The 24,484-nt window shown below is 35.8% G+C and overlaps 3 protein-coding genes across 4 annotated transcripts; 2 read left to right on the plus strand and 1 right to left on the minus strand.

The window, feature by feature from the left end:
- Nucleotides 1-5,995: 5,995 nt before the first annotated feature.
- LOC133857881 (dihydrofolate synthetase) lies at nucleotides 5,996-12,813 on the minus strand. The gene is made up of 10 exons (XM_062293253.1): nucleotides 12,444-12,813; nucleotides 11,768-11,865; nucleotides 11,472-11,622; nucleotides 11,076-11,138; nucleotides 10,693-10,854; nucleotides 8,641-8,832; nucleotides 8,380-8,479; nucleotides 7,719-7,850; nucleotides 6,955-7,086; nucleotides 5,996-6,484 (listed from the first exon to the last, which is right to left on the minus strand). Exons 1-10 carry the CDS (start codon nucleotides 12,729-12,731, stop codon nucleotides 6,132-6,134), a joined length of 1,671 nt encoding a protein of 556 aa, XP_062149237.1. The 5' UTR covers nucleotides 12,732-12,813; the 3' UTR covers nucleotides 5,996-6,131.
- A 434-nt stretch (nucleotides 12,814-13,247) lies between these two features.
- LOC133857889 (uncharacterized) lies at nucleotides 13,248-17,728 on the plus strand. Its single transcript, XM_062293265.1, has 4 exons — nucleotides 13,248-13,362; nucleotides 13,840-14,575; nucleotides 15,532-16,603; nucleotides 17,190-17,728. The coding sequence occupies exons 2-4, from the start codon at nucleotides 13,858-13,860 to the stop codon at nucleotides 17,374-17,376; spliced, it is 1,977 nt and encodes a 658-aa protein (XP_062149249.1). The 5' UTR covers nucleotides 13,248-13,362; nucleotides 13,840-13,857; the 3' UTR covers nucleotides 17,377-17,728.
- A 1,002-nt stretch (nucleotides 17,729-18,730) lies between these two features.
- Nucleotides 18,731-23,364, plus strand: LOC133857898 (uncharacterized). Of its 2 annotated transcripts, none has more exons than XM_062293277.1 (4): nucleotides 18,731-18,847; nucleotides 19,341-20,054; nucleotides 20,631-21,714; nucleotides 22,927-23,364. In XM_062293277.1, exons 1-4 carry the CDS (start codon nucleotides 18,784-18,786, stop codon nucleotides 23,111-23,113), a joined length of 2,049 nt encoding a protein of 682 aa, XP_062149261.1. In that variant the 5' UTR covers nucleotides 18,731-18,783; the 3' UTR covers nucleotides 23,114-23,364. The 2 variants fall into 2 exon arrangements, with proteins under 2 accessions (XP_062149261.1, XP_062149268.1); XM_062293284.1 differs by having other exon boundaries at nucleotides 18,769-18,847; nucleotides 19,352-20,054.
- The last annotated feature ends 1,120 nt before the right edge of the window (nucleotides 23,365-24,484 follow it).

Consider the following 24,484-nt stretch of genomic DNA (forward strand, 5'->3'; position numbering starts at 1 on the left):
GTTAACTATTTTCGGTATTTGCATTCCATTGTCTGCCTTTCGTCCAAGATGATCAAGTAGTGTAGTAAGATTTTGTATCTGTTCTTGTCAGTTTAATATTTGGTAATGTGGTCCAGTGGCCGCCATTACTGTATTAAATCAATAATTCTTTTAGGGATAAGGCGCAGCATTAAAAAGAAAAAGAAAAAGTATTTTCGATGTTTACTATGCAAAATTGTGACTAATAATACCCAATATATTCTTAAAAACAAGAAGTTTTGGAGGCCTAGCTCTGGTCATCAAATTGACACAAGGCCTGATACATATTGATCAATATTATTTTGTTTTTGTTGTACGTAGTTAATTAACGCCCAGTGTAAATAGTGGTAAGTGTGACAACATATTCACTATTAGGCTTATGAAATTTAATAATGAGTTGAAATTTAAGGCATTTCAAAAATAAAGCAGTAAAATTGTTGACAGAGAGTCACATTTATCATAATTAGTTTCGGTACATTCGAAATTATAAGGTGTACGTATATATAGCATGCACATTTTGTTTTAAAGTAAGAGTAATGTTATAGAGAAATGCTATAACTTCTTCTAGTGTCTTTTTGTGTCTTTCTATGCTGATATGACACCTTGTTTTTAATAAAAAAAAATTACAGCTTGATTTCTCTCTCATGTTATTATTAAGAAAAAAACAGAGTGACATGTCAGCATAGAAAGACCCTAGAAAGACTCTAGAAGGAGCTCTAGCATTACCCTTAAAATATTACATCAATATTTTACACTTTTATCTCATTATATATGCTCACGTGGCAAGTTGCATGTAGTAGAAATTAAATATTTTTTTTTGAGTAATGCTAAAAATTATATTTATATCCTATAAATATTTTACAATGCTGACGTGACAGTCAGAACCAATCCTTTGATCATCTATTGTTAATATATATATATAATTGTGCATTAGTTACTATTTTTTTTTAGAATAATTGTAAGAAAAAAAAGTGGTTTAGCATTACTCTTTGTTTTAATTAATTAAGCCATTAGTCCACCAATATAGCTTAATTTGCATGTTTTTCTTTTTTTCATTTTTAAGGAAGAACTTACCAAAAGAGGGCCTTTTGATATTAGTGGTTCTTAATTGTCAATTAGGTAAGACACATATAAACGTGGGATTAGTAAGCAACAAAGAGGATGTAATTAAAGAGAAAGAAGGTTCAACCAATTGGGAAAAAGGAATATTGTAGATTGAATGTTCAACGTGCCCCTTCTATCCCTTTTCTTTGAATTTATTTATTTATTTTTTCCCTTTCAAGCTTGATTTTGCTTCAGTGGGCAGCTTGATTGTTGGTAAATGACAAAGAAATCAGTTGTAGTCGATCATTAGGGCATCAATTGAAAGGATTCTGATTTGAATGCTCTAGTGTCAGTTTCTGACAACGACTTGTGGGTATTGGTTTAACATTGAGACGGCTGCCCAGGCATGCATGGTCCCCCACATTTGATAATGGTAGCTGGTTTACATTTCAATTTCATGCACAAAAAAATCTCAATTTTTCCCTTTGGCCGGGTTTCAAATACTTTGTTTTAGAGGGAAACCAATAATTATTGCTTATTTGCTAATTAGGCGCTTATGAAATTATGGGCATTGTCTATGATGGTTGAGCATATATACATACGCGTATAAGGGTAAAAAGTTGATTGTGTCCCACATTGAAAAGATGTCACCATTAATATTATAATATAGACTTAAATATTTGGGTTGAACAATATCTGGAAATATCCCGACATATAAACCGTAGTCCCAATATTCCAGCTCTTTAATTAATTACCTCATGAACCAAGACTAAGAGGGCAACTGAATAATATAATAAGTGAAGAATATCGGATTCTTTATAAGGAAAAAGAAGAAGCCAGAATGAATGCTCTACTGTTTACCTGAGGAAAAGCTTCATGGTGCAAAGGTCACAAGTGGAGAATGTTTCTACCAAAAAAACTCAGTACCACAATTGTGTAGTAATGTCTTATGCATATATCTTTAGACAAACAAAAAAAAAATGCAGGCTGTCATTCTCTGCGCGCGTTGGCCGGTGATTGGTCATCATGTCTTCTCATATATGGAAATCAAAATCTCAGACGACTGAAGTCTGAAGGGCGTAGATCAGCAAAAGTTCTCTTTTCCCTTTTAACTTTTTAACTTTCCAGTAGTAAAAAGCCCATGCAAGCTCGATCTCCCTTCAGTTGCTTTTATTACGATGCCACAGTAATAATTGCCTTCCGTGGTGATTTGGGGTTTTTATCAAACTCATCACCTTAACCCCTTTTTTGCTGCATGGTTTAAATTCTGTTTATCACACCAATTCCAAATCAACTAAGGTGACGTGTTCCTTTTATTTTGCTTAAATGATATGAAAAAATTACTTAAAACACGTAATTACGTGAATTGGCGTGAAGAATAGTTTTAACAGTAAACAAGAATATTCACTTGCCAAGAATGCATGGTTTGAGGCTTTTAGCCAAATCATTATGGTGCAAGCATATATTGCAACGTACTTGGTTGTCGGGTTAGAACAACGACTTAAGAATATATGGTAGTCGTCGACAATATTTGAAAAAATCACGTTATTAAACATGTCCGCTAAGAATTATGAAAGGATGGCTCCACCTCCTCTTCCTTACTACCTTTTAAAAGCACGACACAGAGAGAAAAGAAATAAATGAGCAAGGCAGGCGTAAAGGCGATGACGTCAAGTGCTCAGGGCAAAAGTCTGCAAGTTGAGTGTACGTATTTTATATAGTATATATTATTATTATGCATGGTGGCTTTCAATGTGCAGACACGGCATCTCCGTGCCTACAATGCCATAAACACAACTGAGTTTTCTATCTCATCTTCAAGAGCCTCTACTCTCTCCCTCTCTCTCACTCTCTCTGGAAGGTGCATGTGGGGTCACCGTGGCAGGGTGGCTGACATGAGTGAGAAAGGGAGGGAGGAGTTAATGCGAGTTTCAGCATGGGAGGGATTTCATGGATCAGTGGAAGCGATCCAGTCTACCATTATATCTTTGGTTTTATCACATATACTTTCCTCCATCCATATGACTACACCCTACACCCTACACCCCCCCCAATCAATTTTCACATTTACCATCCTCAACAACCCCTCTCTCATTCAGGTCAGCTTCCAAAGTGATGATTTATATCCTATATCATACACTTAGCCACATATATAGCCAAAAAATTACATAATAAAGTTTAGTAATGCTATTTAATAAACGGTTATACTACCGTCAGAATAACGTGACAATAATAATATATTCTATGACAATCGTATACATAATAATTTACTAAATAGCATTAAGTGCTAAATTTTATTATGGTGTGATATTGTATATAGTATTATCATTAATTTCTTATGATAATATGTTTTCCTAGCACACATTTACGTTATATTAAAAAAAAACTAATCAAAATTGAAATTCCCTATAATCATTTAGACTAAGATGAAAATTAATTAACAAAAAATATAAAACTAATTTGTAGATAAGCAACTCAGCATCTTTGTCGACATAGCTACGTAAAATTTTGAAGCAGTACGATTAATTCTTTTCTCATTTATAGTACGTAGCCCATAACTTACACTATATTCGTATGGGGAATGTGGGACAAAATTTTAAAACATATAGTTTTAATGCATTGGGTCCTCCCCCAAAGCTTCATTCACTTCGATATATCCCCCACAGGCCACTGCAAAAAAAAAAAAAAAAAAAAAAAATTAATACCACCCACGAAATGTATGAGCAAAACATTATTACTAGCTACTACTACGCATTTAACCTTCCATGCACTCTCTCTCTCTCTCTCTCTCTCTCTCTCTCAACCCCCCAATTTGTTCGTCGTGTTGCGCGCCGGTTAACAAGGGGTCGAGATTTTCGGAGGTTTGATGAGGAATTGTTCGGTCACGATCGGATCGGATGGATGTCGGAGGCCCCACTTCAAAAATCCGTGGGTCCTACGGGCTTGATTGCATAATAGATTTCCATGACCCATTTGGGGTGTCATGTCTCCATCCTGCCCCTACTGCTGTTGGGGGCTCAATTCGGTACACTCCCCCCTTCCACCCCTCATTTAAATTCAATCTTATACTCCCTATTTTTTTTTAAAAAAATAAAAGTCATATACCCCTTCAAAATTACCACTCTATTATCAATGTCTCTCAAACAATAAAAAAGTCAATGTTCCTTATTAACAAAAATAACCTTCATAACATTTAAAAAATTCTTAAAATTAAAAAAAAAAAAAAACTAAAAACTAAAAAATATTAAAAAATTAAAAAAAAAAAGAGCCATAACCCTTTTTTTTTTTTTTTTGTTCGAATTTATAAAGATATTTTTGTCTTATTGGAAATTTTTTAGGGTAATTTGTCTTTTTGTTGGCTTTTGGTACATTGACATTTTTTGGTAGTTTAGAGGAAATATTGACACAATTGTAGTTTGGAGGAATATTAACAATGGAGTGGTGGTTCGAAAAGAGTATGTTAATTACTTTTCTCTTCCTTTTTCTTGCTTTCTTTTTTGCCTGTTATTTTTTTTTTTATAAAAATAAAAAATAAAAAATTGAGGCCATATGAGAAATTATTATCTCGGTCAATATATAATCTACATTTTCAAATGAAAAAAATGCAAGAACTAACAACCTTTTTATTTTTTTACAAATGGCTGACACGTGGCAGCATGTGATTGACATGTGTTTAAATTTTCGCTAACATATGTCAACAAATTGTAAAAGAAATTGTAAAAGAGTTGTAGGTTTAACATTACTCTTTATAATGATCATCTTAATTACAAAATGTATTCATATAACTCGGGTAAAAGAACATTAGATAATCATAACAGATAGATATCAGGTATATATAAATAATCATTCTAAAATAACAAGTGGTTAAATTGTGGTAGTACAATCTAATTAATAAGGAATAAAAGCGTAAGAAAAAAGAAGAAGAAGATCGATCGTTCTTACTCCAAAACTTGTCTTTTAATGAAAGATGGATGAATTTGATAAAGAAGAGACCGACAAGATGATTTCAACAAATTGGAGAAAATAATTAGAATTCCCTTTGGGCGGGCATTTTGGTAGACAAGAGGCAAAAGAATATGATGTATATATTCATGGCATGCTTGTCGAATCAGCAGGATTGAGGACACCTAGGCAGATGTAGAGGTGGCATGGAGATGTCGAAATCAGTGTGAAAATGTACTCCAAAAAATGTGCCTTGAATGCTGTTGTTGGCAGGCCTGCACACAAAACAAAATTTTGAATTGGCTGTCTCTACACACTCTGCTGCCGATGGTGACCACTGAGATGAGAGGTGGTTGCCGTTTTACGCGCTTCAGGCCCACTCCGTGGCCGTGCCTGCAGGAATGTCTCGAACATCTGGGGACCGACCTTAACACAACCTAGCTACTTTGCTTCAAATCCAATTGCTTTCCCCTCTACTTCGATCTCTTCCCTTAACTTTTTCATTTCCAGTTTGGGGATTTTAAGATCAATCGGGAATAAAAAGGCTTATTGGGGTCGATGATTAACTTATTGGGATAGTAGATTTTGCTTTAAGTAAAAGACTAAGGATTTAGATATAAGCCGGTTTAGGCGTGCCCTCAAAGGAGAAGATGTGCTAGGAGGTCAAGCATCATGCTCAGTCCCTTAGAGATGTTTTTTTTATAAACTAATGCTATTCTTCACATCTATTTCACATTGACTAATGTAACGTGTTTTAAGTGGCTTCTTATGTTACTCACTCAACAAAAAAATATAAAGACGTCACACCAATTAGTATAAAATGCATGCGATAAATGAGTGAAATGAGTAGCATTACACTTTTTATATAAGGGTATAAAGTAATGCTACTCTTCACATTGGCATGTTTTTAGTGTTTTTCCATGTTAGCCGGAGTGAATAATAGCATTACTAAGGGGAAATATGATAATAGAATACAATAATTCCAAGTGACTGACAGCAAAACGGTTCTTATAAAAATTAAGTCCGACTCTCAAAAATTTCCATAGACGCAATCGCTTAAGGAACTGTAAGGGAAAGCAACATGATGAATTTAAAAATTACTAGAATAAGTGCAATAATTCTCTGCCTTAACCAATGTGAGCAGCTAATACCAATGAAACAATATGCAGAGATCCAGTCACTACAATAATGCCCGACTGGATCCCTGTTCCTTCTCTGAGGATCTGATTTGCAACCTTCAATGAAACCGTTAATGAACTCTCAGCAGCTAAGATGGTTCCATTTTCCAAATTGCTTACAGAGCAAGTCAATTGATCCTTGAACACTCGGTTGGATTTTGCTGGTCCATTATGAACAATGCCAATGCCCAGTTCTTCGGAAGCTTGGATCCAACAATCTCTTAATAAAGAAGCTGAAGTCGTTCGAGATTTGCCTCCAGCAATGTTAGCTTCAGTCAGAAAGACGGCCTCTAGCTGTCCACCTGACGAAATGTGGTAAAATCTGAATTAGGCCTCTCCAAGCCTCTACAAAACTGCTTATTTGTGTTTGCTTACTAACAACAAACATTTCAGGTTAATTTGTATTAAGCCCCATACATCTCTCTCTCTCTCTCTCTCTCTCTCTGTTGTGGGGTCTGATAACACTAAAATTGATCATGAGAACATGATCAATTTTAATGCTATTCTAGAATTATCCTACTCTCTCTCTCTCTGGGAAAGGGAGTGTTGTGGGGTCTGATAACACTAAAATTGATCATGAGAACATGATCAATTTTAATGCTATTCTAGAATTATCCTACTCTCTCTTCTCTCTCTCTCTCTCTCTCTCTCTTTGGCAAAGGGAGTGATGTGGGGTCTGATAACATTAAAATTGATCATCTTCTCATCTTCTGCTACCTTCCACCTGACCATTTTAAGCAAAAAATAAAAATAAAAATACAAGGGAGCCTACCTGAAAGAAACTCTCTTGCAAAACCTACGTGGTCTTTGTCACTTGCCATTGCAACCACAAGAGCCAATGGCGCCTCTGGCAATATCATCCGTATTGTGTTCACCAAAGCATTAGCAGATTCTTTGGTGTGTGCTGGAAAACATTCAAAGGAACTATTAGACTTCTATTATCTAGTGGTAGCAGGTGGTAAAACTAAACTACTCCAAATTTAGAAAATTCCCCCCTACAATGCCCACAAGATTTTGCAAACACCCAAAAGAATACGACAACTTTACAGTCAGATTAAATAGATAGTTAGAATTATTGCCAAGAACAATTCCCTCGGCAAATTACGGAGAAGCAAAAAAGTAAGCCACCTACATAGTTACTAAAGTCATGCGTATAAGTTAAAACCTCAGCCCAATTCATTCAGAATAGTGGAATCAGTAACCAAATTGAGCATGAGAATTTCAAACCAGAATTATGGCTAAGGGGCAATTCAAAGTTTCAATGGTTAATATGGTGCTATCTGATAGATGGAATCTGTCGAGGAAAATTTTAATGTAGTTTGGATTCTGCTTTTGTATTTGTGTCGGTTGGGTCTTAAGAGTGTAGTGTTAGTCTACTATGCAGATGGTTGTAAGCATTTTTGTAGGGGTTTGTTCTTGTTTGAGAGTTTTGTTGTTCATTTGCTGTTCCAGTGGATACTGGAGGGTTTTTGTAATGTTTGTGAGATTTTATAAAGTATTTCATTCATCTAAAAAAATTGAGCATGAGAATCAAACCTCCATCCAGCAATACTGTTGCTCCATGTAGCCCAAGTGCCTCAGTTTCTTTCCGTGTTAGAAACTGACTTCTTCCCAGCAAGAATGCATGTTCTAAACCACCCCTAATAGATCCATCCGAAATTCTCCATCCTGAAGTATCCGTAAAATTATTAACAGGGAATAAATGAAAGATTACTCAAAAAAGTCATAAACCAAGTTCTTTGAGCCGGCTGCTCTAATTTCTTTGCACCTTTCTACCATACCCCATGGTTGGCTCACAATGTGACAGTTTTGGTTCCTATCAAGAAATTCTGAATTTAGAGAGAGAGAGAGAGAGAGAGAGAGAGAGAGAGAGCATGGGGGTAACATTTACAGGAAAGAAGTCCCAAATGGCCAGCATGAAAAGTGAAAACCACACCTAAGACTATCAGTAACCTTGTGTAGATATGAAGATAAATGAGTTATCCTCTGTCATGGCATATCTGTCTACTGTAACAGACATTGAATTAGTGTAATGGTCAAAGTCTATAGAATGAAGGTAGGCATATATGAACCAAAACCCTAAATTGAACCAAACCACACAAATACAACTTATGACTCTTCAAAGATTGCAGGAAGTTTCTTAGGTTTTAAGGCCCGATAAAACAAAACTATAGAACACAGGAAAAAAGATCTTCACCTTGATTATGAAGACAGAGTGCTGCACAAGCAGCAGTTGCCGCATTTTGAAGTTGGTGATGTCCAAGCATGTACAGTTTCACATCCAGTAACTCAATGAACTGCATGAGTTAGAAATAACACAATAAGTTCTCCAAAAGTTTCAAATGCCAGTAATGAAAACTTGGCATAATTACAACTCTAAAAAAGAAAAAAGAAAAATGATATTACAGCATGATTAATCATACATAAGGAATTAAAAAATAATGCTTCAAGTGCATACCTCCTTAAAGTCCCTCTCAACTTGTATTATTAGATCACAAGTTTGGAAAGGTCTACCGTTGAACATGCTAATACCTTTTACGGTACTTCTATTTCCAGCATCAGATGCTGATACTACTGGAGAAGCCATTGACAATGCTTTATCACGAAGAATACGATCAATATGTGGAAGGAATGGGCCACCCAGCACCAACTGAAAATTTTAATCAAATTAACAGAGTCAAGATAGTTATAATATTTTATCTAAATACCCATAGCGACCAATTATACGCACTTTATCTTGGTCCACAATTAAGTACAACTTCTACTAGAATCCTTATTTGTATAAGTCCAACCACCCTTTATCTTGGTCCACAAACTGTTGCATCAATGATGTAAAATGATATTCACATTATACACACTTGGTGGCTCTTCAAGACACCATTGAACGTCTATGAGTTGAAGAAGTGGACATATATTACCAGTGGCGGTGCCAGGTTTTATATCTTGTGGAGGCCAGACTAATATATAGAAAGTTGATGAACAAAGAAACAAACAAGAGCACCAAGAAACAGGTGCGCTAGAACTTTGTCATGCACAACAAACCAAAGAATTGGGAAAAGAGAAAAAAACGAAGAACAAAAAATGAAAAGACAATTTTCCCTATACCAAAACTAAAACACAACAATGCAAAAATTTCTCCAATCCTCTCTCAACTCTTTTGCACAGTATTTTTTTGGTTCTCCCCCTCTTTCTTATTTTCTTCATTTTTTTATTTTTTTGAAAGGAGAACAAAGAATTGGGAAAAGAGAAAAAAACGAAGAACAAAAAATGAAAAGAGAATTTTCCCTATACCAAAACTAAAACACAATAATGCAAAAATTTCTCCAATCCTCGCTCAACTCTTTTGCACAGTTTTTTTTTTTGTTCTCCCCCTCTTTCTTATTTTGGGGGGGCTATATTTTTGTTAATTGTTCATTCCCACAAAACATACCATCCAACACATGAAAGGAGAGTGGTGATACTACATCTAACATTTCGCTTAACTGTTTCCTAGGTTTGTGTAGTGACATAAACAACAAGCTGGTCTAATTGAATTAAATAGTTTTTTCTACTTACAAAAGGCCTGATACAGTTGTTAGACACACACACACATATACACAAATATATTTTATTGACATTTCCAAACAAAAATTCCTTATAAAGGAAATTTCTTTAAATTCTAGTCAATCTTCTTTGAATTGTTATTCTTAACAACTAAGAGAGTTTTCTTCTTATATCAGAAGACTAAAAAAATTGACTAAATTCCATTAACTAAAATAAATGAGGACAACACAATCATTACATGACTAATTGAAACAAATGAGAATAACAGAATTTTACTAGCATAATAATAGTTTGAGGGTGTCCATGGCCTGTTTTTTTTTTTTGGTGGGGGGGGGGGGGGGGGGTGCATTTTTTGTTTTCTAAGTCCTACCATTTTATGTTTCAAGATTTTGGAGAGGGAGAGGGGGCATGGCCCCTGCCAGCTCCCGTCTCCTCCACTGTATACTACAAAACCATCTAGTCAGTGTAATTGATAACATGTTAGGGTTGCACCAATCAAATAAAACTATGGGCTTTTCATCACAGCACAGATTCCTTTCTGCTCCTGCTCATATGCTATGTGCTAATTCAAAGTCTTCATTCTTTTTGTCAGGTACCCATAAAGTATGAAAAGGAAAATACATTTTTTTGTTCAAAAAAAAAAAAAGTCCTGTAAGAGACCATAAATTAAAAACAGTGATTGTTTTGATGCCTCATGTATGGAAACTTGAACATAAAGGAAGACAGACACAAAGATCAGAAAAGGGTGATACAGCCATAACTCTTCAAATAGATTGTACCAAGGAAAGCAATGAGGTGGGATCCATTGTGTAATTTGGTCTAAAGTTTTTGCAAGTGTAACATGAAATGAAGGAAACCATACATGGAAAAGGCATAACCAAAGATTGAATGCAATCAGAATGCAAATTCTTCAGTTTATATGATCATGTCAATCTGCAAAAGAATTGCACAGGGAGAACAACCTAACTGGGCAGCCATGTTTAATGATTCCTGACTTTGCCATGGCAATGCTTTCCAAAGAACCCCCAAGCGCAGCCAAATGCTCCTCACCAATTGTAGTTATGACTGATGCAGCAAGTTCAGAACTAGAAATAATGTTTGTTGCATCCCGTGCACCCCCCAACCCAGCCTGTTACATATAGAATATATTAAAATGAGTATTCGAATTGCCATCTTTCAGTTTTGTATTAGGTTATGAAAAGTAACCGGTCTAACTTTAATTCCATAGAAAAACATATAATAAGAATAATGAGAGGAACACCAACTTTTTTTCCAGCAACAGAAATTAGAAAATAAAGAAAGAAAAAGAAAAAAAATGAAAGAAGACATCAAATCACAAAAATGAGTTACCTCAATAATTGCGATGTCAACATTCTCTTGGGCAAATAAGGTGAATGCCATTGCAGTGAGAACCTAAACAATATACATTAGTGAGTGTGAATATTACAAACATAATTTGTACACAAAATGACGTCCAATCATTAACAGAAAAGCACGTAGCTAGGCAACAAAAACAAGTATATCCTCTAAACAAGAGAGTTCAATCTGAAAATATTTATGGTAACCACTTTGACCAGAAAGCTACAGAGTAAAAGTTTGAAAGGAAAACAAAAGAAGAACAAGCAGGGCAAGCCAACTACTTGAATCAGTTATACAAACATGACCCAAGCTTTTGCAGGATCATGGAAATTCCCATTGTTCATCCAATCAAATGGCTAAAAAACAATACCATACACAAGTTGATACCTCAAAATGAGTCATACGCCCATTTTCGTGCTCCATTGCCTGGTCAAGAGTCTTTCTAATTTGAAGAAAAAGGCTATTTAATGTCTTTGCTGACACCGGCTCGCCAAATCTTCCCAATGACATGCGTTCCCTGATGGTCTGAATATGTGGGCTGCTTAAGAAAATGAAGCCTGTTGTTAGAATCAAAATAGTTGATAAGTAGAGATACCTAGAATTTGAAGATACAAGAAGCTGCAGACCAAATTAATCCTTCTGAGAAACATTAAGAAATTAATCACTATTACCACAACCCATACCTGCTGTAACAACCTACAGAATACCCTTCTGCCCGTAAAATATTGGAGAGGAATGCAGCAGTTGATCCTTTTCCTTTTGTACCAGCAATGTGAACAGCCTATAATAGCTGTTGCTCTAGTTACTTACACTTATACTAAGATTCATCAACGAAATGAATATAAAACTATGAAATAAAATTTGCAAAATTTAGAGACTAGTGTGTGAATATGGATATGAAGCAAAGCAGTTTGCAGACGTCAAACGCTCTGGGCCAAACCATATTGTTATCGTATCGTTGAAAATACGTGCCTCATTATTTAACCAATTATAGAAGAAAACTACTAGAACATGGGTAGCCATTATTTCTCATTTTTCTTTTCAATTCAATAACGTAACATTTTTCATTAACAAAAAAAAAAGAAGCTTTGTATATCCTTTCTTATGTCGTTCCAGGCTTTTCTTTTGGGGACTCTAAACAGTAAAATATCTGACATTCTATTTCACAATTTTTTTTTTTTGGACAGTCTATATCACAAATTTTATTGCTACCTAATAGAGCAGTCTTAGGAAACCAAAATAGCATAAAAATTCAAAGCCCAAAACTTTTCAACATTTTATTTTTCGTCTTCCTCCGTTTAATGAGCAACCAAACAGGGCGTAAGCTCCAACTGAAAAGCAAAGGGACAGTGCTCGAACCTTGAACTTGGACTGAGGATTGCCGAGGTGCTCCATGAGCCGCCTCATCCGGCCCAGATCGAACCCGTCCTCCGAGTCCGTACCCGCGCCTCTGGGCACGCCCAATTTTTCGTAGTTCTTCAGAGAATCCATGTACTCCATGAAGTCCTTCAGCTCCGGATCCTCCGAGTGCGTACAGAAGCACCGTTTGGAGCTCACTTGTCTGAGAGCTCCGAAACTAATCGAAGGAACTAGGGCTTGTCTGTGGCAAAGGATTGGGTGGCGGGTGAAAAGCTGGAGAATTTTCATTTCCTTAGTTCCCGTTTGTTTCTCGGGACAGAGAGTCCGCGAAAGTAGAGTGAGTTTTAGTTGAGAAGTGAATAACACTCTCGAAACGTACCGCACCGCACCGGATAATTCCAACGCACGCTTTTGCTACTAAACGACGTGTAGTAACCTTCATTTTTCCTTTTTCACTTTTTTATATGCGATTCCAAATTTGGTCTAGCACTCACAATTTTAAAAACACCCAGCAAAGTCAACACGAGAAGACGAAATTAACGAATTCGGATAGATTGTTATGGTGGTTTAATTAAATAAGGCGATTAATTTATAAAGTTTTATATATATATATATATATATATATATATATATATATATATATATATATATATTCCAATACGGCTTTGAACTTGATAAACAATATTTAAGATTAATAAATTTTAGATAATTTACGAAGTAAACATAAAATTTAGATAGAGTCAAGACTGTTTGCTGGGTCCTCTTAAACGAATTGACACGTGTCACCTTCATACGCTGCACAACTTCATGAACTTCCGATTTTTTTCTTTTTTCTTTGAAGACTTTAACAGTCTCGTACGGATTACTCTTCCCCTTCAAAAGCCCCAAAGGAGTTCCGCTTTGAATCCCGCGTTGTATTGTAAGTTTTGCCGATTACTACTCTTTGTTAATACTACTTCTTAGTTCTTAATGTATTTGGTGCCAGAAAGTTTCTTGATTTATTGGTGTGTGGCCTTCTGTTGTTTCGCTCTTACAAGAAATGGAAAAAAAAGAAAAGAAAAAAGAATCCGTTAAAGTTAAGGCAAATAGTTGTATTTCGCTGAATCATGTGTAGTTAATACACAAAATTCATTGTTTTTTGTTGTTGTTGAGCATGATGTTTTTCAAAGAGTTCTCTTTGGCTGCTGAGAAGACACAGGAAAAGAAAAGAAAATAATAGTATGGAAAAAGAAAACTACTTTGACCCAAGTAATTTTCAAATGCAGAAAATTGTTCTTGGTTTTCTTTGTTTCTCTGTTGAAAGTATATGTTTTCTTTGTTTTCCAAGTTGTATCGGTTCTTGATTATTATTTTTTTTTTTTAGTGTAACGGTTTTCAATGGGTTCTTTTGATTTAGGTAACTTTGAGGGTGAGTATGGAGATGGATGTGGAAGAAGTGGAACATAAAGAAGTGCTAAAATGTGAATCTGAGGTTGTATGCATGCAAAATTTGGTAGGTTGTGGATGCAGTGAGTTGGAAGAGAGAATTAAGAAAGCTGAAGGGAGGTGCGTTGAGTTGGAAGTGGATATTCAGAGGAAGAAGATGGAGTATGAAGTGCTCAAGACCAAATTAAAGGCATTGGAAGTTGACAAGCTTGCAATTGAGGATGGACTGAAGGTATTGAAGAGGGAGAATGCTGAACTCAAAAAGCGTGTTAGCAACGTTGAAGGTGAAAGGAAGGTTAGTAGTGGAAGAGAGAGGTATATGGATAGGATTGTCGATTTGACAGAGGAGAATGGGCAGGAAGATAGGATCGTTCAGCTTTTGATTGAGAACAAGGTTTTGCAATGTGAGAAGAAGAGGGCCGAGAGTGAGGTTGGGGTTTGGAAGGAAATGTTCAGGGATTTGGAGTTGCGGGTTTTAGTGTTAAATGAGAATTCAACAAAATCTGGGTGGGGATTACGAAATGTTATTTCTCATGAAGTGAGTGAGAAGAAAGAAGCAATTGAAGGGATTAGAACTAGAGATGGATTGCGTGATGGAACCAGCTTCGGCTATGTGCAAAATAAGGCAAAAATTGAGACTTTGGTGGACGTTGGCTCTGCTATTTGTCATCCCCCTGGTAAAGGAATTGGTGTGCTGCAAGCAGCAGGTACTAAATTACAGGACATCCTTATTATTTGTTTTTTCTTAAAAAAAAAATAAAAAAAATAAAAAAAAAATCCAATCTTTAGGAGATTATGTTTAGATTAGTTTAGCTCAATCACTTCAGCAGTCGTGTCTTCTTAAGTTTTATGTAAATTGGGACAGTAGCAGTAGAGGGCAGCACTTTATTGGATAGGTTTGATTTACATGACTGAAAATTATGTACGCCTAACTTGGACCTTCAGCATCTCCTCTATGAGCTACTTAGCAGTGTGGGTTATGACAATCTTCGTGAAATCATCAAATGTTGTTGTTGAATCTTCTCTAAAACCAACTCTTCCAACGTGTTACAAAGATTCTTTGTATAATGCATTAGTCTTAAGTGATTGCATACTGCTGTTCTCGGATCACTGGATGAGATCTTCTTTCTTTTTTTTTCAGGGTGTGGGGTTGGAGTTTAATTGTTGTTTATATTTCAATGAATATCTTATTGGTATGAAGCCTTTTTTTCCTGGAAAGAAAATTTATTGCCTGATCAAATATGTAATGGCATTGCCTGAAAATTATGTACGCCTAACTTGGACCTTCAGCATCTCCTCTACGAGCTACTTAGCAGTGTGCGTTATGACAATCTTCGTGAAATCATCAAATGTTATTGTTGAATCTTCTCTACAACCAACTCTTCCAACATGTTACAAAGATTCTTAGTATAATGCATTAGTCTTAATTGCATACTGCTGTTCTCGGATCACTGGATGAGGTCTTCTTCTTCTTTTTTTCAGGGTGTGGGGTTGGAGTTTAATTGTTGTTTATATTTCAATGCATATCTTATTGGTATGAAGCCTTTTTTTCCTGGAAAGAAAATTTATTACATGATCAAATATGTAATGGCATTGCCTGATTCTGTGAGATGAGCTAGTCTTTGACTATGTCTGTTTTTCTTGTTTTGTATTTTTGTGGTAGGCACGTCTTTTAATGTTTTTCCATGTATGGAAGATGCTTGTATTAAGGAAGAAAAGAAAGGTGTCTGTTTGGCATATGGCAGACGAGTTAGAAAACAATTGTCATTCGAAGAAGACAGGAGCCCCAGCAATAAGTTGGCTCCATCCACACCAGCTGGTGCTAGACCAGCTTCTCTTGGCATCATTGATATCAGTGATAGTGACGATGAGCAAACTACCCATATCCTATTACCTACTTCTAATGATGAGGTAATCAACAAGGTTCACATTTCAGATGATTGCAAATTAGGATTATCTATGGGAAGTGCAAAAGAAAAAATTTATGGGAATAGTTTGAAACAGATACATTATGATGAGAATGATGAAGAAGATACGGATGCTTGCAAAGAGAACCTTTTGTTTACTCCAACTCCCAAAAGAAAACGAGCTTCTAATATTGTCACTAGTGACACTGAGAGTGATGAGGATGATAATGTTCCAATCTCTAAACTCAAGCGGATGCGTCTCCGGGAAAAAGTTCCTGATGAAGTAGGTTCTGATTTGAATGACCGCTTAGTGACTGTTACTCCTCTAGGTGACAATGTCAAGGGTAGTGTTACCCCTCAAAGGCAGCATCTGATGAGTTTAAGAAAATCTGTAGGAAAAGGTGGGGCGGCAAGAAACTCTTCAAGTCAGGCCAGTAAAACTAAATATGATCGAGGAATCCCTACATGTGAGGATGCTGAAGATGATGATTCAGAAGAGTTTGGGTCAGACAGCGAGGGTGAAAGCTTGGGTGGATTTATTGTCGGTAGCTCTGATGTTTCTGATGCAGATGATACTTGTAGTGAGACACAAGATGTATCAGATGAAACTATGGACTTCGATGAGATCTTATCCATACTTCAACGGAAGAAAGATCAGAAATTAAAATGGGAGTTTGAGGCGGATATGCTTGCAGGCTTTGGAAAGGATACTGAATTGTGCATGAAGGCTGTATGTGCTCTCTATCGACAGCAAACTTCTGACGAAAAATCTAGCAAGGAAGCATTTTACTCCAATCACCGAGGTTTTAGCAAGTTTGATGCTCCAAGGTTGCATTTGAATGCATAGTGCTCATAGTTATTTTTATAGATTTAAGATGTAATTTTATTGCTCACTTTTTAGATGAAATTATCTCATTAGACCTATTGGTTTTAAGAATGCTAATTGCTAACGTATAATGCTTGTATACATTCTTGTCCTTAGGATGCATTTAATTGTTTTAAAGAAATAAAGTATCTTGTTTTATCTGTTGGCAATCTGATTTAGGTATTTTGTTTTTTCATTTGGGATGTCATTTACTATTTGCTTCCTACTTCCAATGCAATGTTAATATGTAGGTTCATCTTACTTTCTTTCCATAAACTTACCTTATTTTCAGTCCCTTATTTATGTTTTGAAAGTTATCAAAAATCAGAAAGGTGTACTTATGTGTTGAGCAAGAGAGAAAAGATGTTATTTCAGATGCGTCATATATCTGATTTCTCTGTGGGTTAATAATGTGCCCTTCTTTTCTTTTTGTGGCGTGAGTTAATTTTTTCTTGAAAAATTCGGTTATGCGATTATTTTGTATTGAGCAATTGACTCTGTAGGGTTCCTACATTGTATATTTTCTGAAATATCTGTACTTTCATATAGGGGCTCTACTTTGGCCGAGTTTCTCACTGGTGGAGACCCAGGAGGTGATGTTAAGAAATCTGTCAAGGAGTTGCAAGAGTATGACCCCAAGGCAGTGCTGCTGTGCAGAAGATTGGCAACTCACTACTCTAAGCAATTGTTTGAGATCTACAAGAACAAAGAGGATCCTTTCTTTCTCCCTTCTTGACATGGCCTACAACAAATTGAACATATAGGTGCTACTAGTCAAAATCCTCCATAGAAGTGTGTCCTCGCGAATGGTGTTTTGTTAGTATATATGATATAAACATGTGTTTGCATGTCTATCAGAAGAACAGGTCGAGAATGGTGTTTTGTTGGTTTTCCATTCTCTGTTAGGCCTTCTGGATAAGCATGTTTTATTTGTATGCATATGATAGAAGGATGTGCTTGCATGTCTATCAGAAGAACAGGTCATATGGATTTGTCCCTACGAACTGGCTTCATAGGTTGGTTGTATATATCAAGGTAATACTATAATTTGCTGGTGTCTATAGAAAAATTTAGTGAAAGTTTATAAACATCAACTCGTAATTTAGCAGAAGACTCCCTATGCCTATGAGCAATTTAAGTTATGAACTGGGCCTATTGTTCTGGCATGATCCGGCCATTGTATTTGTGGTGTTTTCAGATTGTTAAAACATCATTTCTCGCCGTAACAATTGTTATTCATTAAGAATCTCAAATAAAATCCCTCCAAACACCTTGTGCTCCTTCTAAGGAAATATATGAACAGTAGCCAGTAGGACATTCTTAGTGGATGATGATATTGTCAATAGCATGTATAGGATTCATAACGTACATAATAAAGTGCAAATAGTTTCAAGTTTACTTTGCGTTTGTGTTATACCAAGATTTTTGGCATTAATAAATACATAGTTTTTATTATTCACAAAATAAAAATCATACTTTTAAATACTTGTTGCCTTGTGACAAAATGGGGGGGGGGGGGGGGGGGGGGGGACTACAGCTGCGCAAAAAAAAAAAAAAAACTATTTATGACATATATACCAAATATGATTTATTTTCTTTTTCATTTTTCATAATAGTTCTTTCTTTTCTCTGTCTGTAAATTCTGTTTAGAGTTCTTTTAAGGAAAAAAAAAAAAAAAAAAAGATAGAAGAACTGGTTTAAAAGAGGTTGACATTGTTTTTCTTTTCTATGAAAATAAATATGTGCTTAATCTAGAGATTCAAGAGACAAATTATAGATTTTTTTTTTTTTTTTTTGTGTAATTTGATTCTATTGACTACTTTCTTTTTGAAAGACTAGAATTCTGAATTTATGATATGTTTTTTTTTCATAAAAAAAAAAAAAAAAAAAAAAAAAAAAAAAAAAAAAATTGTTCACACGACAAGATAAAATCATGTGGTAACTACAAAAATGTGGCTCAACAATTTGAAGGACAATATTTTTGTAAACGACGTGTAGTAAGCCTCATTTTTTCTTTTCTATTTTCTCTAAGCACTGTTTAGAGTGATAGGAGGATGTGTGGGTCCTCTTAAAGGAACTGACACGTCACATCCGCATTCGCTGCAGACTTCGTCACGAAATTCCGCTTACTTTCTTCGGTCTCATGGTGATTACCCTTTCCCTTCCAAAACCCCAAAGGAGTTCCGCTTTGAATCCCACATTCTATTGTAAGTTTTGGCGATTATTACTCTTTCTTAATACTACTTCTTAATGTATGTATTTGGTGCAGGAAAGTATCTTCATTTATTATTGTGGCTTTTTTTTTTTTTTTTGTTTCACTCTATCAAGTAATGGGGGGCGAAACCATTAAAGGCAAATAGTTGTAAGACGCTGAAATGGGTGTAGTTAATATGCAAAGTTCATTGTTTTTTGTTGTTGTTGTTGAGCATGAGGTTTTTCAGAGAGTTCTCTTTGGCTGCTGAGAAGACTGAGAAAAGGAAAAGAAAATAATAGGATAGAAAAAATAAAACTACTCTGACCCATATAATTTTCAAGAGCAGAAAAATTTGTTCATGGTATTTTTTTTTTTTTTTTTACTGCAAGATAATGTTTTTCTTTCTTTGTTTTCCAAGTTGTATCGGTTTTTTATTAAATTTTGAAATGCAATTTTTTTTTTTTTTTTTTAAGTGTAACAGCTTTCAATGGGTGATTTTGATTTAGGTAACTTTAAGGGAGGGTGGGTGGATATGGAGATGGATGTGGAAGAAGTGGAACATAAAGAAGTGCCAAAATGTGAATCTGAGGTATTATGCATGCAAGATTTGGTAGGTTGTGAATGCAGTGAATTGGACGAGAGGAGTAAGAAAGCTGAAGCGAGGTGTGTTGAGTTGGAATTGGATATTCAAAAAAAGAAGAGTGAGTACGAAGCGCTTGAGACCAAATTTAGGGTGTTGGAAGCTGACAAGCTTGCAATTGAGGATGAACTTAAGGCATTGAAGAGGGAGAATGATGAACTTAACAAGCTTGTTAGTGGCCTTGAAGGTGAAAGGAAGGTTAGTAGTGGAAGCGAGAGGGATATGGATAGGATTGTTGATTTGATAGAGGAGAATTGGGAGGAAGATAAGATTGTTCAGCTTTTGATTGAGATCAGGGTTTTGGAATGTGAGAAGGAGAGGGCCGAGAGTGAGGTTGAGGTTTGGAAAGAAAAGTTCAAGGAGTTGGAGTCGCTGGTTTTAGTGTTAAATGAGAATTCAGTTTTGAGATGTGTAGAGTGGCCATTGATTGGTGGGAAAAAAAGGGGTTTTGGATTACAAAATGTTACTCATGATGTGAGAGTGAAGAAAGAAGCAGTTGAAGCAATTGAGACTTTGGTGAAGGTTGGCTCTACTATTTGTCATTCCCCTGGTAAAGGAATTGGTGATCTGCAAGCAGCAGGTACTAAATTACAGGACATCCTTATTATTTGTTTCCTTTTTAAATACAAGCTTTAGGAGATTATGTTTAATTAGTTGAGCTCAATTACTTGAACACTCATGTCTTCTTAAGTTTTATGTAAATTGGGACAATAGCTGCAGAGGGGTGCACTTTATTGGTTGGGTTTGATTTGTATAACTGAAAATTATGTATGTCTAACTTAGACCTTCGGCATCTCCTCTGTGAGCCACTTTAGCCATGTGCATTATGACAATGGTTATGAAATCGTCAAATGTTATATTGTTGCATCTCCTCTACAAGCAACCCTTCCAACGTGTTACAGAGATTCCTAGTACAATGCATTAGTCTAAAGTGATTGCATGTTGCTGTTCTCCGATCAGTGGATGAAGTCTTTTTCTTCAGGGTGGTTGGAGTTTAATTGTTTTTTATATTTCAATGCATATCATATTGGCCTGAAGCCTTTTTTGCCAGGAAAGAAAAATTATTACATGATCCAATATTTAATGGCATTGCCTGATTGAGTGAGATGAGATAGTCTTTGACTGTGTTTGTTTTTCATTTCATGTTTTGTGGTAGGCACGCCTTTTAATGACTTTACATATAGCAAAGATGCTTGTATCAAGGAAGAAAAGAAAGGTCTCTGTTTGGCATACGGTAGACAAGTTAGAAAACAATTGTCATTCGAAGAAGCTAGGAGCCCCAGCAAAAAGTTGGCTCCATCCACGCCAGCTGGTGCTAGACCAGCTTCTCTTGGCATCATTGATAGCAGTGATAGTGACGATGAGCAAACTACCCATATCCTATTACCTACTTCTAATGATGAGACAATCGACAAGGTTCACATTTCAGATGATTGCAAATTAGGATTATCTATGGGAAGTGAAAAAGAAAACATTCATGGGAATAGTTTGAAACAGATACATTATGACGTGAATGCTGAAGAAGATAAGGATGCTTGCAAAGAGAACCTTTTGTTTACTCTGACGCCCAAAAGAAAACGAGCTTCTAATATTGTTACTAGTGACACTGAGAGTGACGAGGATGATAATGTTCCGATCTCTAAACTCATTTCTAAACTCAAGCGGCTGCGTCTCCGGGAAAATGTTCCTGATGAAGTAGGTTCTGATTTGAATGACTGCTCAGTGACTGTTACTTCTCTAGGTGACAATGTCAAGGGTAGTGTTACCCCTCAAAGGCAGCATCTGATGAGTTTAAGAAAATCTGTAGGAAAAGGTGGGGCGGAAAGAAACTCTTCAAGTCAGGTCAGTAAAACTAAATATGATCGAGGAATCCCAACATGTGAGGATGCTGAAGATGATGATTCAGAAGAGTTTGGGTCAGACAGCGAGGGTGAAAGCTTGGGTGGATTTATTGTCAGTAGCTCTGATGTTTCTGATGCAGATGATGCTTGTAGTGAGACACAAGATGTATCAGATGAAACTATGGACTTTGATGAGATCTTGTCCATACTTCAACGGAAGAAAGATCAGAAATTAAAATGGGAGTTTGAGGCGGATATGCTTGCAGGCTTTGGAAAGGATACTGAATTGTGCATGAAGGCTGTATGTGCTCTCTATCGGCAGCAAACTTCTGAGGAAAAATCCAGCAAGGAAGCATTTTACTCCAATCACCGAGGCTTTGACAAGTTTGATGCTCCAAGGTATGCATCTGAATGCATAGTGCTCATATATTTTTGTTTTACCTGTTTGCAATCTGATGTAGGTAATTCGTTTTTCTTTTGGGATGCCATTTACTATTTGCTTCCTACTTTATCTAATGCAATGATAAGATGATGTAGATTCATCTTTCTTTCTTTCAATAAACTTACCTCATTCTCAGTCCCTCAAATTCTTTGGATAAAGAATTTTTATCAGATATCCTGATTCTAAACTCCCCCTGTTATGAATTGGGCAAATTTCATTTTAGCTTTTTAATGGGCCAAATATTTCTCCTAACTGGTGCAATGAGCATCTAATCCTGAACTTCTTTTGCCTGAGAAAAAAAACTTTCCCTCCTCCATCACTTTACAATCTTCCTTAAGCTTTCCCATTTTGAACTTTCCAGTAATCATTTGGTTTAAAGGATAATTTCTGAATCTTTTGGTTTCAAATTTTCCACATTTTGGCCAAAAGAAAAAATTGTCACATTCCAGACCAAGTAAATGTTGCTAGACTTTTCTGCCCAAGGCAAAACTTCAATCAATATAGCCCAACAGGAGTTTGAATCTTAGCCTGAATAATTCAGATTCCCCCACTTTGCACTATTTGTTTATATAAATTATATTGATTCTAACATTTGAAAATCTCCCGTGTTTCTACATGAACTCTTTGAGACACCCCCGCTTTTAATCTTTTCATTTATTGAACAAGTTGAGCAATATCTTGTCCCTGCATTTGGATCCAGATGTTTCTTCTGCGTAAGCACACGAGATTTCCAATTGGATCAGGTAGAAAATATAACCTAAATCTAACATTTTCCATATGCACCTAACTGGGTACGGATAGAGATCCTGCACAATACCCCTACCCAATTGCAGTATGTGAGTCAAGGGAAGGGTGTCACCTGCTTGGACAGGTGCCCGGACAGGTGGAGCAGGTGGGACCCTCTCCTGCACTCACATACCCCTACCCTCTTGCAGTGTAATAGGGCAAGAGAAGATGTTTTTTCAGATGCATCATATAGCTGATTTGTAATGATGTGCCATTTTCTTGTTTTGGCCTGAGTTTATTTTTTTAGTGAAAGCACTACATGTTTCTGTTTCCTTTTTCCCTTTTCTTGAAAACTAAAGTTATGCAATCATTTTGTATTGAGCAATTGACTCTGTTGGGTTCCTACATTGTATATTTTCTGAAATATCTGTACTTTCATACAGGGGCTCTACTTTGGCCGAGTTTCTCACTGGTGGAGACCCAGGAGGTGATGTTAAGAAATCTGTCAAGGAGTTGCAAGAGTATGGCCCCGAGGCAGTGCAGCTGTGCAGAAGATTGGCAAATCACTACTCAAAGCAATTGTTTGAGATCTACAAGAACAAAGAGGATCCTCTCTTTCTCCCTTCTTGACATGACCTGCAACAAATTGAAAGCAAAGATGTTACTGGTCAAAATCCTCCATAGAAGTGTTTCCTCGAGAATGGTGTTCCTGTTGGTTTTCCATTCTCTGCTAGGCCTTATTGTTTTGTTGTATATATGATTTAAGTGAATTTTATGTATGTCTATCAGAAGAAAAGGTCACAGGAAATCATTCCTACGAACAAGCTTCCTAGGTTGTTTGTATAAATCAATGTAATACTATAATTTTCTGTCGTCTATAATTTCATTTATCATTTTCGTAATTTGGAAAACATCAACATGATAGACGATATTCGTGTACAAAGGTTGTCACGAAAAACACTATTGGGACGACCTGTGAAGTTGGCGCCCCAATGATAATTATCCAAAGCTCCTCAAGGCTCAAACATCGAATAAGACATGGAGGATAGATTCGGCTGCTTTGCTAGTGAATTCTTTTTGTGCAAAAGATTCCAATAAATTCTGGCAAGAAAAATATTTGGAGTACTAGCTTTTAAAATAATGTTTCTTGCACAATTTTTATATAACTCTAACTACTTTTTTTTTTTTTTTTTTTTTTTCTTCTATGATCAACCATTAGATTTGTTTTCCTATTTGTAAGCTCTAAATATTTAATGGTTGATCTTTAAAAAAAGTTGTTATAATTGTGTAAGAGTTGTGCAAGAAACATTACTCATCTCAATGTGACTATTACTTATCAACTATGCATTCGTACGTCAATTTGTAAGGAGACTGATAATAAAAGCAAGAAATATGTTTACTACAAAAAAAATAAAAATGTTGGACATATCAGCATTGTTATGCAATTGTTATGTAAGAGTTATGCAAATAACATATCTCTAATCACTAATTAATTAAATTGGCAAGTCGGATTGCTTGCTTAATCATCTTACCAATAATAAGCATTACTCTTTTGGCAAGTGAGTTGTCACCTAAATTAATATTACAACCCTACCAATTCTGTATTGGTCCATTCTGAAAATAAAAAATAAAAAAAATAAAAATCTTTTTTTTTTTTTTTTCAATTGCCAACCTATAATTTAAGTATGCGAATAGATTCTTCCTCAAGAACAAAGCATCATATACCCCCCCAAAAAAAAATTAGGCATGCTGGCAAATAACAATGTACAGTTTGTCCTCCTCACAAACAGCTTGGAACTGCACTAAGCAATGAACAAAACCAACAAAGCATAAAAAATAAACAGCAACAAAGCAACGTACAGCAAATGGCACAAAAGAAGTAAAGGCCACATGGGTGATGAGGTGTATTAGCAAAACTTTTGAGGTGCCACCCCACATTCTCATGCACAGTACAGAACAAGCTAGCCCTCTCGTCAAAGCTAATTATAAAAAGGATCCCTT

The sequence above is a fragment of the Alnus glutinosa genome, chromosome 1 (assembly GCF_958979055.1).
Source record: "Alnus glutinosa chromosome 1, dhAlnGlut1.1, whole genome shotgun sequence".
Taxonomy (NCBI): domain Eukaryota; kingdom Viridiplantae; phylum Streptophyta; class Magnoliopsida; order Fagales; family Betulaceae; genus Alnus; species Alnus glutinosa.

Excerpts from the sequence above, each read along its gene's own strand:
- LOC133857881 (XM_062293253.1), bottom strand. The coding sequence starts at position 12,731 with ATGAAAATTCTCCAGCTTTTCACCCGCCACCCAATCCTTTGCCACAGA. Across the intron at positions 11,866-12,443 it reads ATCCTCAGTCCAAGTTCAAG|GCTGTTCACATTGCTGGTAC; the intron begins GTTCGAGCACTG and ends CAGCTATTATAG. Across the intron at positions 11,623-11,767 it reads TCTGTAGGTTGTTACAGCAG|CCCACATATTCAGACCATCA; the intron begins GTATGGGTTGTG and ends TTTCTTAAGCAG.
- LOC133857889 (XM_062293265.1), top strand. The coding sequence starts at position 13,858 with ATGGAGATGGATGTGGAAGAAGTGGAACATAAAGAAGTGCTAAAATGT. Across the intron at positions 14,576-15,531 it reads TGGTGTGCTGCAAGCAGCAG|GCACGTCTTTTAATGTTTTT; the intron begins GTACTAAATTAC and ends TTTTTGTGGTAG. Across the intron at positions 16,604-17,189 it reads AGCAAGTTTGATGCTCCAAG|GGGCTCTACTTTGGCCGAGT; the intron begins GTTGCATTTGAA and ends ACTTTCATATAG.
- LOC133857898 (XM_062293277.1), top strand. The coding sequence starts at position 18,784 with ATGGTGATTACCCTTTCCCTTCCAAAACCCCAAAGGAGTTCCGCTTTG. Across the intron at positions 20,055-20,630 it reads TGGTGATCTGCAAGCAGCAG|GCACGCCTTTTAATGACTTT; the intron begins GTACTAAATTAC and ends GTTTTGTGGTAG. Across the intron at positions 21,715-22,926 it reads GACAAGTTTGATGCTCCAAG|GGGCTCTACTTTGGCCGAGT; the intron begins GTATGCATCTGA and ends ACTTTCATACAG.